Source organism: Chiloscyllium punctatum, chromosome 22, assembly GCF_047496795.1.
Source record: "Chiloscyllium punctatum isolate Juve2018m chromosome 22, sChiPun1.3, whole genome shotgun sequence".
Lineage (NCBI taxonomy): Eukaryota > Metazoa > Chordata > Chondrichthyes > Orectolobiformes > Hemiscylliidae > Chiloscyllium > Chiloscyllium punctatum.
The window spans coordinates 71,512,500-71,527,366 of record NC_092760.1 but is presented as its reverse complement, the minus strand read 5'-3'; the positions used below and the strand labels follow the sequence as shown (position 1 = coordinate 71,527,366).

General features: G+C 40.1%; 1 protein-coding gene across 1 annotated transcript in view; it reads right to left on the bottom strand.

Annotated features, from left to right (window-relative positions):
- The window catches only part of caprin1b (cell cycle associated protein 1b), a 111,051-nt gene that overhangs the window by 10,160 nt on the left and 86,024 nt on the right, over window positions 1–14,867 (bottom strand). The window contains exons 15-17 of the mRNA XM_072592640.1: window positions 13,886–14,089; window positions 4,319–4,425; window positions 1,657–1,720 (exon numbers count right to left, since the gene is read on the bottom strand). Coding sequence (XP_072448741.1) covers window positions 1,657–1,720; window positions 4,319–4,425; window positions 13,886–14,089 — 375 coding nt within the window. The remainder of the gene's footprint in view (window positions 1–1,656; window positions 1,721–4,318; window positions 4,426–13,885; window positions 14,090–14,867) is intronic.

The window sequence follows — 14,867 nt, the reverse complement described above, 5'->3', positions numbered from 1 at the left end:
GCTGTAACTTCATAAAGTAAGTGTACTCAGATGACAAAAAGTTAACTAACTGACCTCAAACAGTATAGAAGTTTTTTCAACAATACCAAATTAGACCTTACAAATGCCTTTTTGCAGTTGGCTAACAGAAGTCCTGGTAAAACATGGAACTAAGATTAACATGGAATTTCCATGTACTTATCAACTTATATTGGCTTAGAATAATTTTAAGAATTGGTCATTCACAAACATAACTGCACAACAACGGAAATATCATGGGACATTTTATTATCAGGCATACTTCAAAAGACATGCAATTTGTTAATTAATGATCCAAACATGAGAGGGTTTTGTCCTTGATTGTTCCAATAATCAAGAAAATATTGTAGTTGTGTCCCATCAATTTAAATCACGATCCTCAGTAAACCAAGCCAATAAATTAAGCAAAATGTACATCACACTTCAGATGACATGAGACAGGATTACAAATGGTGCATTTCTCAAAATGAGATAACCAAATGGTTATGTTTCATTCCTATATGATATCCTATAAACACTCGCTTAAGATGACCATTATCAGACCAAAACCACTAGCAAGTTTACCAGATTTGTTATAAAGGTTGTCCTTGCCTCCAAAACACAACTATTGAGGAATGCACTTCATAAAAACAAATACCTGTGTACTGTTATTTAAATGCTTAATTTGACTGAGATATATCCTTATTTTGGACTGCTCAAAGTGTCATGCTTGCAGCTCAAAATATCATGTACTAATGTTCTGGCTTTTAACCAAAAACTACCTAAAAGTTTAGAATCAGTTCAGAAACCAAGAATTCCACAGACGTTCCTATCCATAAATGAGCTAGTAAAATAAGTTAACAGGTTACTCAGCGAGACAGTGATTTCTCGCAATAATACTGCTAGAATTTTGAAACTTGCAAAGACAAACTGTGCATTATTGCTTGAAATGCAGCTAATTTCCCCAGAAAGCTAGAGTGACAGCATGGAAACAGACAGAGGAAAAGGCAGACTCCACAAGACAAAAAGAAATCAGCAACAAGCTGCAAGTGTGCAACACATCTTTATTGAAACTTTCTCTGATGCAGCAACATCAATTTACAAACTCAGACTTCTCGGGAGCTCTGAAAGGCAGAGAAGAAAAAGAAATACAGCCTCAAGTTTAAAAACCAGTGAATCAAACATCCGCAAATGAACTTTATCAAAATATTCCCAGATAGGGACAAGTGGCGGTAGCATAAAGATGGTAGTAAGAAACTTTTTTTTTACAAAAAATAAATTAAGGAATTTTCAAGTTTTCAGGAACAAAACTGACATACCATTTGCTCTCTTAACACAGGCGTCTCTCTCTTTCGCGCTCTATGTAGGTGCAAACTACCAGGAACAGTTTCTGCTCAAGAATTGAAGGTGGTTATTTATAAAGCTGGGTTATTTTTGTTCGAAGCTGACAGAGTGAAAACAAAGATTAAAGCTTCAACAAATATGTTCTGGATGGGACATTTGAATAAGAGTTTGTGTGGCCTACTCATACAAATAAATTTTACTTCGTCAACTCCCTCTAGAACGGAGCAGCATTGTAGCTGTCAAAGACAAATTAAACAGTGCCCAATATTTCACTTTCTCCAGTCCTTCATTAGGAGCGCATCACTTGAGCATTACCTCGAGGAGTGCCCCGAGGTCCACCAGGTCCGGAGCCACGCTTGAAGTTTTGTTGGTATCCATCCTATAAAACAATGTACACTCTTAAGTTCCTTTTTTGAAATCAGACAAACAAACACTAAGTACTGTAGCAAGTCAGAAGGTCTGGCACGATCTGTGGAGACAGAAACCAAGTTAAGCTTTCAAGTCCAACATGACTCTGGTTTAGACCTCTGTTTACATCTCCACAGATGCTGCCAGAAGAACTCAGTAAAAATAGAATACAAATCACTGAGAAATGCCAACAGGGTCAGGTTAATCAGCACAAACTGATTGGATTGATAAGAGAACCAGGGACCTTGAACATGTACAGTTATCGCAAATCATTTTGACCAAACATGCAATTTCATTCAAGCTAGAATGGTTATAGATTCAAACATTCCAATCACTCCACTTCATTCAAACATTAGTTCACAGACGAATGTTCTAAGTTTAAAACATCTTCAAACTCATGTATTTTTTCAAAAAATGAACAGCTCCCATTCTGCCAGGAAGAATATCATGGAAGCTAATTCACAATTAAAACAATTAAAATGGACATTGCAAACAAGGTGAAACCTGCAGACTTATCAAAAATAAACACTGGTTAGAACTTCCAACAAAAACACAGGCCTTTGACTTCGACTTTAAGTTGGCATAGTGCACTGTAAAGTAATCCACCCACTGGCAAAAAAAAATTCGCTCCAAAAATGCAATACTAAAATTGATTTAGAAAGTGAATTGACTACTCGATCTTGGAGAAGAGTTACACCTTGTTAAATGCATCTTTATTTGGTTGCTCATCTTACATTTTTTCCTACCTTCACCAAACCTACGCTGGAACCAATTATTGACCATTATTAATTACAACAGGGGTAGGGTGTTTGAGAGACTGAACTAGCATCTTCACAAGTGTTAGATATTATTAGATAAACTATTAATGAGACATTGAGAATATCAGGTCTAATAAATTACAGGCCTACAAGTAAGCTGGTGTCTAGACAGCTTCAATTATCTCAAAAAATCAGCTAGTGATATTTTCAATTTAACATACCAATTACTTGTTTTGCAACTCTATGTTATCAACTTCTCCCTCAGGAGTTGATCAGTTTTGTAAATTACTCCTGTAAAATTTTCTGTTCTTAAACATGGTTTTTCGTAAACTTCATAGCAAATATCTGGATAACCAATAACTGTGACAGATGTCAATATCTTGTCCAAATTCTAACAGGGTGTCAATTCTGTGAAAGCATATGGTACAACCGTTTGAAGTCTATTTCCCAGAGCATATTCTCTCCTAACTTCAGTCCTTCAACTAGATTGGGTCTTGGTCCTTTTTTTTTCAATAATTCCAATGCTAAAGTAGACTGGTGCAATTGAGTTATATGCTTCAGCATATGCTCATGTATCGATAAGCACAGAGTGATCAAACAGACCTTTTAAAATAATCGGTCTCCTCAAAAACTAGGAAAGTTAATTTATTCTATAGGGGTTAATACGGAGTACCATAAACATATGATGGTTACATGTAGAATTGTGGGCAGAAGGGCTTTGTGCTTCAAAAGGTCTAAGACATAACTTCAAGCTCTCCTCATTCTTTAGGAAAACATATGAATATAGGAGATATGGTTATTAAGTTCGCAGGTGACACCAAAATGAGTGGTATACGTGGACAGTGAAGAAGGCTAACTCAGAGTACAACAGGACCTTGATCAGTTAGGCCAGTGGGATGGGGAGTGGTAGATGGAGTTGAATTTTGGCAAGGCTAATCAGGACAGGACTTATACACTTAAGAGTAAGGGTCCCAAACAAACAGACCTAGCGGTTCAGTTGCATTGTTCCTTAGAAGTGGAGTTGCTGGGTGATGGAAGCAACATTTGGCACGTTTGCCTTCATTGGTCAGTGCACTGAGTATTAGAGTTGGCAAGTCATGTTGCAGCTATATAGCACATTGGTTAGACCACTTTTGGAAAACTGCATTCAATTCAGATCTCTCTGCTACAAGTAGGATGGTATGAAACTTGAAAGGGTTCAGAAAAGATTTACAAGGATGTTGCCAGGGTTGGAGGGTTTGAGTTATAGGGGCAGGCTAAATAGGTTGGGCTTTTCCCTGGGAGCACTGGAGGCTGAATGGTTTGTAAAATCATGAGGGCATGGATATGGCAAATAGACAAGTTCTTTTTCCGAGGGTAGGGGAGTCCAAAACTGGAGGCCATAGTTTTAAGGTGAGAGGGAAAGATTTAAAAGGGAACAGAGGGCAACTTTCTCTCACAGAGGGTGGTGTGTGTATGGAATGAACTATCAGAGGAAGTGTGGAGGTTGGTACAAATAGAACATTTAAAAGGCATCTGGATGGTATCAATAGGAAGGGTTTAGAGGGATATGGCCAAATGGGACTAGATTAACTAACCTGATGAAGCAGCAGCGTTCCAAAAACTTATGATTTCAAATAAACCTGGTGGACTACAACGTGGTGTTGTGTCACTTCTGACTTTGAACAGGCAGAAATCTTTTCATGAGTAATATCTCATACAGCATTGAGTTGGCATGCCTTTATAACAATTAACTTAAGGTATTCTTCAACACAAGACAGACTGCGCTTTGCCTAAGCATGGTTAATATTAACTTAAAAGAAAACACTTACACGTTGGTAACCAGAGTTAGAGTAGTCACGGGGGGCAGAAAATGGAGATTGTCCATAACCACTGTTTGGAGTGTTTGAAAATGTAGGGCGATAGCCTTCATATGTACCTGAAAGAGAATTAACAATCAAAAGTTACGCACAATGATTTTTGACATGAATGAGATACGTTCAGCCTGACTATTTGACGCAAATCACGACTCTTCATTTGTGTTAATTATAAATATTTCAAAGAGCAACTTTAACTCAACAATAGGTACCAAGGCACTTCACATAAAGAAGGGTTAAGTAAAAATTAAAGTTTGAGCTACATTTGTTTCCTGATATGAAAGAAAGTGGCTAAAAACTGGGCAAAAGATGTAGGTTTTCACAATTGCTTTTGAGGAAAAAGTAAAATGTGGAATTAGAGATGGTTAGGAAGATAATTCCAGGGCTTGGGGCCTAAGCAGCTGAAGCCAGGGCCACAAATGGTGATTAAACACACGATTGCCAAAGGAGGTATTGTAATAGAAGTGACAGATGTAAAGAACAGAAGCAGTCCACTATGTAATGAAGAACACAGAATCATTGTGATTGTGAAAACGATAGGGAGGACTCAGGAAGGGAGGTCAGAAATGGTTGTGAAAATACTTTACAAATTGAAGAAAACTTGTTCGAGACCAATGAAAAAGATCATGCAATAAAACTAATATCCTATTTATAGCATGTAAGTTATTAATTAACTAACTTAAGTCCAGGTATCTTTTTCCATTTTTTTGCTAGATTAATTTAGCCTCAGTGTTCAGACAATTTTTCCACATAAAGTTAGAACTGCATAGGTCTTGCTCTTTTGTCCCAAACACTTAAAACAGAACAGCTTATGTCACCAAAATAGCTGATTAATTAAAGAAAGTTTACAGCACAAAAGAGAGGCCTTGACTCTCTCTCGGAGCAATTCCTCACATGCCAAACCCAAGCCTTGCCTCAACCACCAGCCTTCAACTCATTTCAGCAGTGTATTCAAATGCTTGGGGAGCCAGTGAGATTGTGGTATTCTTGCAAGATGACTAATCCAGGAACCATGGTGAAGGTTTTGAGGATCCAGGTTCAAATCCTGGCCATAGCAGACAACGGTAAGTGAATTCAATAATCAAAAAATCTGGAATTAAGGAGTCCAATAATGACCAAGAAACAGTTGTTGAATCTTCTTAACCTAGTGACACTGGTTCACTAACATCTTTCACAGAAGGAAAGATGTGGGCAGCACGGTGGCACAGTGGTTAGCACTGCTGCCTCACAGCGCCAGAGACCCGGGTTCAATTCCCGCCTCAGACGACTCTGTGTGGAGTTTGCACATTCTCCCCGTGTCTGCATGGGTTTCCTCCGGGTGCTCCGGTTTCCTCCCACAGTCCAAAGATGTGCAGGTCAGGTGAATTGGCCATGCTAAATTGCCCGTAGTGTTAGGTAAGGGGTAGATGTAGGGGTATGGGTGGGTTGCGCTTCAGCGGGGCGGTGTGGACTTGTTGGGCCGAAGGGCCTGTTTCCACACTAAGTAATCTAATCTAATCCTTATCTCCTGAAATCTGCCTACATGCCTACAAGTCTTGCCTACATGTGACACCAGATCCACAGCAATGTCATTAACTGTTAACTGTAATTAGAGATGTACAATAAATGCTGGCTTTGCTAGTGACCCACATCCTGTGAATGAATAAAAAAATACCACACACTGTTTGTCAAAATATGTGCCCTCAACCTTTACACCAATGAGAACAGTTGCTCCCTTTCTGGCGAGATCCATAGAGTAATCGAGATGTACAGCACAGAATCAGACCCTTCGGAACAACTCATCCATGCCGACCAGATACCCCAACCCAATCTAGTCCCGTATGCCAGCACCTGACCCATATTCCTCCAAACCCTTCCTATTCACATACTCATCCAGATGCCTGTTAAATGTTGCAATTGTACCAGCCTTCACCACTTCTTCTGGCAGCTCATTCCATACACACACCACCCTCTGCCTGAACAAGTTGCCCCTTAGCTCCCTTTCCAATCTTGCTCCTCTCACTCTAAAACCTGTGCGCTCTAGTTCAGGACTCTCCCACCCCAGAGAAAAACCTTTGTCTATTTATCCTATTCACGCCCCTCATGATTTAAATCTCGATAAGGTTACCCCTCAGCCTCCAACACTCCAGGGAAAACAGTCATCGCCTATTCAACCTCTCCCTATAGCTCAACTCCTCCAACCCGCGCAACATCCTTGTAAATCTTTTCTGAACCCTTTCAAGTTTCACAACATCTTTCCGACAGGAAGGAGACCAGAACTGCACAGTATTCCAACAGCGGCCTAACCAATGTCCTGTACAGCTGCAACATGACCTCCCAACTCCTGTACTCAATACTCTGACCAATAAAGGAAAGCATATCAAACATCTTCTTCACTATCCTATCTACCTGTGACTCCACTTTCAAGGAGCTATGAACCTACACTCCAAGGTCTCTTTGTTCAACAACATTCACCAGGACCTTACCATTAAGTGTATAAGTCCTGCTAAGATTTGCTTTCCCAAAATACAGTACCTCACATTTATCTAAATTAAACTCCATCTGCCACTCCTCAGTCCTTTGGCCCATCTGATCAAGGTCTCGTTGTAATCGGAGGTAACCATCTTCGCTCTCCACTACACCTTCAAGTTTGGCGTCATCTGCAAACCTAATAACTATACCTTTTGTGCTCCCATCCAAATCATTTACATAAATGATGAAAACTGGTGGACATAGCACCGATCCTTGTGGCACTCTACTGGTCACAGGTCTCCAGTCTGAAAAACAACCCTCCACCACCATCCTCTTGTCATCTACCTTTGAGCCAGTTCTGTATGCAAATGGTTAGTTCTCCCTGTATTCTATGAGATCTAACCTTGTTCACCAGTTTCCCATGGGGAACCTTGTCAAATGCCTTACTGAAGTCCATATAGATCACATTTACTGCTCTGGCCTCATCAATCCTCTTTGCTACTTCTTCAAAAGAACTCAATCAAGTTTGTGAGACACGATTTCCCATGCATAAAGCCATGTTGACTATCCATAATCAGTTCTTGCCTTTCCAAATACATATACATTCTGTCCCTCAGGATTACCTCCAACAGCTTGCCCACCACTGACGTCTGGCTCACCGGTCTATAGTTCCTTGGCTTGTCCTTACTACCCCTCTTAAACAGTGGCACCACGTTAGCCAACCTCCAGTCTTCTGGCACCTCACCTGTGACTATCGATAATACAAATATCTCAGCATGATGCCCAGCAATCACTTCTCTATCTTCCCACAGAGTTCTAGGATACACCTGATCAGGTCCTGGGGATTTATCCATCTTTAGGCATTTCAAGACATCCAACACTTCCTCCTCTGTAATATGGACATTTTTCAAAATGTCACCATCTATTTCCCTACATTCTATATCTTCCATGTCCTTCTCCACTGTAAACACTGATGCAAAATACTCGTTTAGTATTTCCCCATCTCCTGTGGCTCCACACAAAAGCTGCCTTACTTATCTTTGAGGAGCCCTATTCTGTTCTTTATTCAGGGAGTTCTTAAGATTCAGAATGCCCTGCCTGGGACAGTGGTGGAGGCAGATTCCATAGGTGCTTTCAAAAGAAACCTGGATATATACTTGAAAGTGATGAAGTTAGACAGCTATGGAAATAGGGCTGAGCTCTGGATAGCTCTTTTGGGAGCCAGTACTGACATGAAGAATCAAATGGCCTCCTTCTATCCTGTAAAATTACATGATTGTGCATCTACAACAGCTGCAGATATATTTCAGCGACACAACCTAAGTATATAACACATAGAAAACAAAGATAGAGAGAAAAGAGAAGGGGGTGGTGGGGGGGGTTGAGAAAAAAACAGGCAGACAGGCGAGATATCTTAAACACAGACATCAAAACAACATCTCAGCTGTTTTTCATTAATGTATGACAAGACTCAATCACAGAGCAATAGCACTGTCACAGCTTTCTAAACTTTCACTTCACTAGTTTTCCAGTTGCTTTCCTTGGGATTGTTGAGGTAGTTTATTTCTGCTGATTCATTTCAAAGTCTATTGACATAATCCTCTCAATTCAGAGGGCCTGAACTTTCTCAGTTATAACAACTTCAAGATCCCTATCCAAACTGTCCTGGCTTAGAAGCTTGACCAAAAAAACACTACAACTCAGGCAAGTGACTCACCTGAACTAACTGTATTTTCTGCTTGGAGAAACAGTTCTACTGTCTCAACTGAATTATAGTTTGAGTCTCAAACAGAAGGTCTCCAAACTAATTGCCCTAATAGGTTTACTGTGCTGGTCATCAACTCAACAATGTACACATTGTATTAATTCAGACCACAGGGGTTTCCCAGACACAATGCAGTCACATGATTTCTTGGAACTCATCTATTTAGGTCACTGCTCCAAATGGACTTTAACCTTTTGGGGAAAAAAAAACCTTCATAGAACATAACCACATCCAACAGTATTTTGAAATCAGAATCCAACAATAATAATATCCTAAGCTGAGTGCAAGTACAGCCATTCCAAGGCTCTGTGCTTGGCAATTAGCATGAGTATGCTGTTCACAGCACTGATTTCCAGGTCTGAAAGCCATTGCCACTCATACACCAAATGAGAGAGAACGGTAATCATACACCTTTTCAACACTATGTCAAGCTCAGAATGTTACTATAGCTGTGTTCACTAAACAAATGGAGATTTTTCAATCAGATTTGGTGCCTTGCAGATGTTGGAAAGGCACTGACAAGTCAAGAAGAGAGATATTCAATGCAGGATTCCTAGCTTCTTCCATGTTCTGGTCACCACAGTATTTACGTGACTGGACATGTTTTATTTCTGATAAAAGGCAATTCTCAGACTGTTGACAGTGGGAGTTTAAGCCATGTTAATGCCACAGAGTGTCAAAAGGAGATGGTTAAAATTTTGTTACTGCAGATGGACATCTACAGCATAGAAGTGCCAGGCAATGTTATGTGCAATCTATCAGCCACACCCAAATCTTCAGATTTGTATACATGGACTTCAGTAAAGCCTGTGAAAAGGTTTTGCATGGTAGACTGATTTGTAAAGTTAGATCATATGGGATTCAGGGAGAGCTTGTCAATTAGATACAAAATTGGCTTCACTGTAGAAAAAGAGGGTAGTGGTGGACGTTTGTTCTTCTGACTGGAGGCCCATGATAAGCTGTGTTCCTCTGAAATCGGTGCTGGATCCACTGTTGTTAGACATTAATGTAAACTATTTGGATGTGAATTTAGGAGGAATTATTAGTAAACTTGCAATGACACCAAAATTGGCAGCATAGTCAACATTGAAGATGTTAATCTAAGATTATAAAGGAATCTTGATCAAATGGGCCGAGTTGAGGAGTGGCAGATGGAGATTAATTTTGATAAATGCAAGATACTACATTTTGGCAAAGCAAACAAAGACAAGGTTGTTGAGAACACTTGCCTTTATTGCTCAGACCACAGATTATATTGGAATTTCACATTTAAATTGTACATGACATTGATGGAGCAGTGTGCAGAGTTTTGGTCACCCTGCCATTGGAAGGATATTATTAAATTGGCGAGGGTTCAGAAAAGATTTAGCAGGATATTACTGGGACTGGAGGGTTTAAGTTTATAAACTAGATGATAAGGTCATCGGGGGTGCTGCTGAACAAAGAGACCTCGGAGTGCAGGTTCATATTCCTTTCAAAGTGGAGTCGCAGGTAGATAGGATGGTGAAGGCAGCGTTTGGTAGGCTCTTTCACTGGACAGAGCATTGACTATAGGAGTTGGGAGGTCATGTTACGGCTGTATGAGACAGTGGTTAGGCTACTTTTGGAATATTACGTGCAATTCTGGTCTCTCTCCTATTGGATGTTGTGAAACTTGAAAGGGTTCAAAAAAAAAAGATTTAAAAGGATGCTGCCAGGTTTGGAGGATGTGAACGACAAGGAGAGGCTGAGGGGTAACGTTAGAGAGCTTTATAAAATCATGAGAAGCATGGATAGGATAAATAGACAAAGTCTTTTCCCTGGGGCGGTGGAATCCAGAACTAGAGGAAATAGGTTTCAGGTGAGGGGTGAAAATTTTAAAAAGGAACCTAAGGGGCAACTTTTTCACACAGAAGGTGGTGCGTGCATAGAATGAGCGGTCAGAAGAGGCTGGTACAACTTCAACATTTGAAAGGCATCTGGATGGGTATATGAATAGGAAGGTTTCAGAGGGATATGGGCCAGGTGCTGGCAAATGGGATTAGATTAGATTAGGACATCAGCATGGACAAGTTGGACCAAAGGGTCTGTTTCCATGATGTAAATCTCTATGACTTTATAAGAGGCTGTACACTCCAGTGAAGAGAGTCCCAAAGTTAAGTAGTTACCTTATGGAGGTTTATAAAATCATGACGGGCACAGCTAAGGCGAATTGCAAGTGTCTTCTCCCTTGGGGTGGGTGGGTGGGTGGAGGGCGGGAAGAGTTCAAAACAAGGGGTCATATTTTAAGGTCAAAGGCAAAGGATTTCAAAGGGACCGGAGGGGCAACTTTTTTCCACAGAGGTTTGTATGTTGAATGAACTGATGAACTGTCAAAGTGGTGGGTGCAGGTACAATTACAGTGACATCATTAAAAGACATTTGGACAGGTACATGAAAAGGTGAGGCTTAGAGGGATATGAACTAAATTCAAGCAAGTGGGACAGGTTGATTTTAGGGAAATGTGGTCAGCATAGAGGGGTTAGACCCAAGATTTTGTTTCCATGCTGTCTCACTATGACATGGATTGCTTCAGTATCTGGGAACTGCTAAAGATGCCGAACATGTTGCAATCAACAGCAAACATCTAACCATATGATGGAGGGAAATGACACAGCTGAAGTTGCCTGGGCAGAAATATTATCTTGAGGAACTCCTGCAGTGATAACCTGGGACTAGAGGTTACTTCCTCCAACACCAGAAACATCCTCTGTGTTAGGTATGACTCCAACTTGCATAAAGCATTTCCATTCAGTTCGATTTCACCAAGGTTTCTTTCTGCCTTAATGTCAAGGACAATTACAATGTTTTTATATCAAGGTCAGTTCTTTTGTCTCTATCTCAATGATGCCAGGATCTGTGACTAGATTATTTGTGCCCAAGTGTCAGTTGATAATGCTGTTGATGACACTATCATTTTGCTGAATAGACAGTGTTGACTAGATGATAATTGACTGGCTTAGATATAGGATTGTGGTGCTATAGGATTAGTAGGCAGCATCCAAGGAGCTTCGAAATCGATGTTTCGGGTATCCTGCTTCTTGTGGACAGAACATAATTGCACAATTGTAACTGTAATAAAAGAGCTTCACAAGAAGCATGGATATTTCTGAAGCAGAAATCTTCAACTCTGTTCTCAGGATCTTGTCAGGGTCCAGTGCCTTCCCAGTAAACAGTGGCTACAACCATTTCCTGACAGCACATGTAGCATGTGAGATTGCCTCAAGATTGGCATCTGTGATGCTGGGGACTTCAGGAGGAGACAGAAATCGCTGATGCACTTAGTGCTGTTAGCTGGGCATAGTTGCAAATGATTTTGTCTCTTCTTGTAAACTGACAAACTGCATTCTCCCATGAAATATGGCGTTTTTGTGAAGCTACCTTCTGTTAACTGTCCACCAATTTTCACAATTGGATGTGGCAGAAGTGCAGTGCTTTGATCAGATTTGTTGGTTGTGAGATCACTTAGCTGTTTATCGCATGCTGTTTTCACTGATTAGTAGGCAAACTGTACATTGCAGCTTCATCAGGTCAGCACATTATTTAGGTATGCCTGGTTGGCGTGGGATTCTCTTCAGAGGGTTGGTGTGGACTTCATGGGATTCTATGATACTGTTCCTGAAATGCCCTCCTGCACTCGCATTGAATTAACGTTAATCACTTGGCTTGATTGTAACGGAAACAGCGTGCTATGTCAGATAGTCTCTTCATTACCTAATCACCACAGCCTCAACAGCATCATCTTCCTCAGCACAGACAGATGCAAAATATCTCAGCTGTGCCTCACGTAAAAATCCTCTTCTACAAACCAACTTGGTTCTATTCAATGGCCAAGAGAAGGCTTTTAGGTTTCCTTCCATGTTAGCTGCCTGTCTTTTGTTAAATGGGCCCTTTTATTTTTGCTTTATCTACTCTGCTTGGAACCTTCTAGATTCAGCCTGGTTCTAGTTTTCCTCATCCAACTGACACCTTTGTTCTTAAACAATCCAGTGGTAATACTGGATTTAACATGATAACTGTTTCTCTCTCTCCACTTAACTGTTGAGTTTTTCTTGCACTCCATTTTTACTTTAATTCTTGCCCCCTCCCTGACCTTCTACCCAACAAGAATTCCAGCCAAGAATCAGATAAAATTCCCTCAGTTAAAACCAATCCGCATTCCTGCATCTTGTTCCTAAGCTATAGCCAAAAACATTCCATCCAAGGCTTCACTGGGGAACAGACATACTCCGACACTGCAATATTCTTACAATTAATCAATGTTACATTCTCCCTGTTTCCTAGCCTTCCTGAATACAGTCCTGTCCTGGTCTCCATTGTAGCCACATCGTTTTGCCCAAGCTTCGCAAATTAAACTTGTCCCACTTGCCTGTATTTGGCCCATATCCCTCGAAGCCTTTGCTATTCACGTATCTGTCCACATATCTTTTAATGTTCTAAATGTACCGACACTAGCATCTTCCTCTGGCATATGAACTATACTGCATGTGAAAACGTTGCCTCTCAGGTCCTTTTTGAATCTTTCTCCTCTCACCTTAAAATATGCTCCTAGTTTTGACAATAATAGTGATCTCAGGCAAAGAGCAATCTTGTGGTTAAATGCAAATATCTTGAAGACGCTGCGCTGCACCACTCCATTCTTAGGTTGGTTAAAAATGGCATTTCTGTTTCACGATTGACAAGCACTGAATCCCATGGCTGTATTTACTCAGCAGATACAAATTAAACATACCACAGATATTCAAAGGTACTGATCAGTTATTGACCGTGTTGTTTTAACATGTTAATCATTGACAATTAACCTTGCTGGCACTGTAAGCTCACTTGTTCAGGTTTCAACTTTTCAGGCAGGCCTTACAAAGGTCAATTTTACTTTTAAAAAAGAAAACATTCGTATTTATGCCATTTTTCCTTTTTTAATACAGTCTTGCTTTCATTTTCTATCCATGCTTCTTTGTTATTGGGTTGAACCCTTATTACAGTCCTTGAACCTCAGTTAGGAAGGACATAAACTATCTAATGTTCTGTTCATTTATGTTTCAATGAACCTACTTCCCTCACTTTACAAAGACCAGTTTGCATCTTCAGCACCTTCATGCACATATTGATGAACTGAAGGGTGCAAAGAGTTTTAATGAACGGATCCTCTTAGATGTCCTGCTACAGCAAATTCTGGGCCAACATTTGTATATTTTATATTAGTATGCTTTTCTTTCATCAGAATGCAATTTGTGATAATCTAACATGTGCACAAAATGCAAGTCAGAAGACTCAAAGTTATTTCCTACCTCTGAATCCATTAGCAGGTCCACGATAGCCATTCATTCCTCCTCGTGCATTGCGTGGGCCACCACGTGACACGCCCCTGCTGTTGTAGAAAGCCTGTCCTGTACGTGCAAAGCCTGCATTCTGTTGAGGCTGTTGAGATAGTTGCTGATGAGTTGCTCCAGCAGGGTGTGTTTGGTCTTGAGGTGCATGGTAAGGACTAACCACTATATAGGAAAAAAATAAACAGGAGCTCAACACCATGCAATTTAAAATGAAAGCTACAAGTCTCCAAAACAGAACTAAAATGAACAACGTAACTAAGTTCATTTATTGTGTAAAACATGGATGGTGATCATAAAATGAATTTATAATTAGTTTAAATTTAAAGATTGGACCAGGCAGATATAGAAGAATTTTTAATTCCTTAGTGGGAGAGTTAAACCTTTCAGAAAGGAGGTTAGAAATTACTTCACACAAATGTTAATATAATTTTTAAACTTTCCATAAGGTCATAAGACCATAAGAAATAGGACAGGAGTAAGCCATTGGCCTCACAAGCCGGCTCTGTCATTTAATGGAATCAAGGCTAATTTGGCATGCCTCAAAAGTCCCCCTTAAACTCTCCTACTGATCAAGAATCTCAGCAGATATAAAAAAAAACACAATGACTCTGCCCCCCACAGTTCTCTGTGGCAAGGAGTTCCAAAGACTCAAACCTCTGAGTCACAAAGTCCTCCTTATATCATTGTTAAATTAGCACCTGTTTATATTTAGATCATGCCCTCTGGTCATAAACCTGAACCAGCACAAGACATAATAAGCATTCTGGTTTTCCACTTAATTGACAAAAATCAAAATAACCATTAAGTGAATTAAAAGGACTGTAGTAAAATTTATCTCCCTTCCCTAAAACTCAGTGATTCAACTCCACAGATTTCTCAATGTTGGTGTTAACCTTTCCATGACTGAAATAATGATCACACCCATCAAAATTCTACTGAG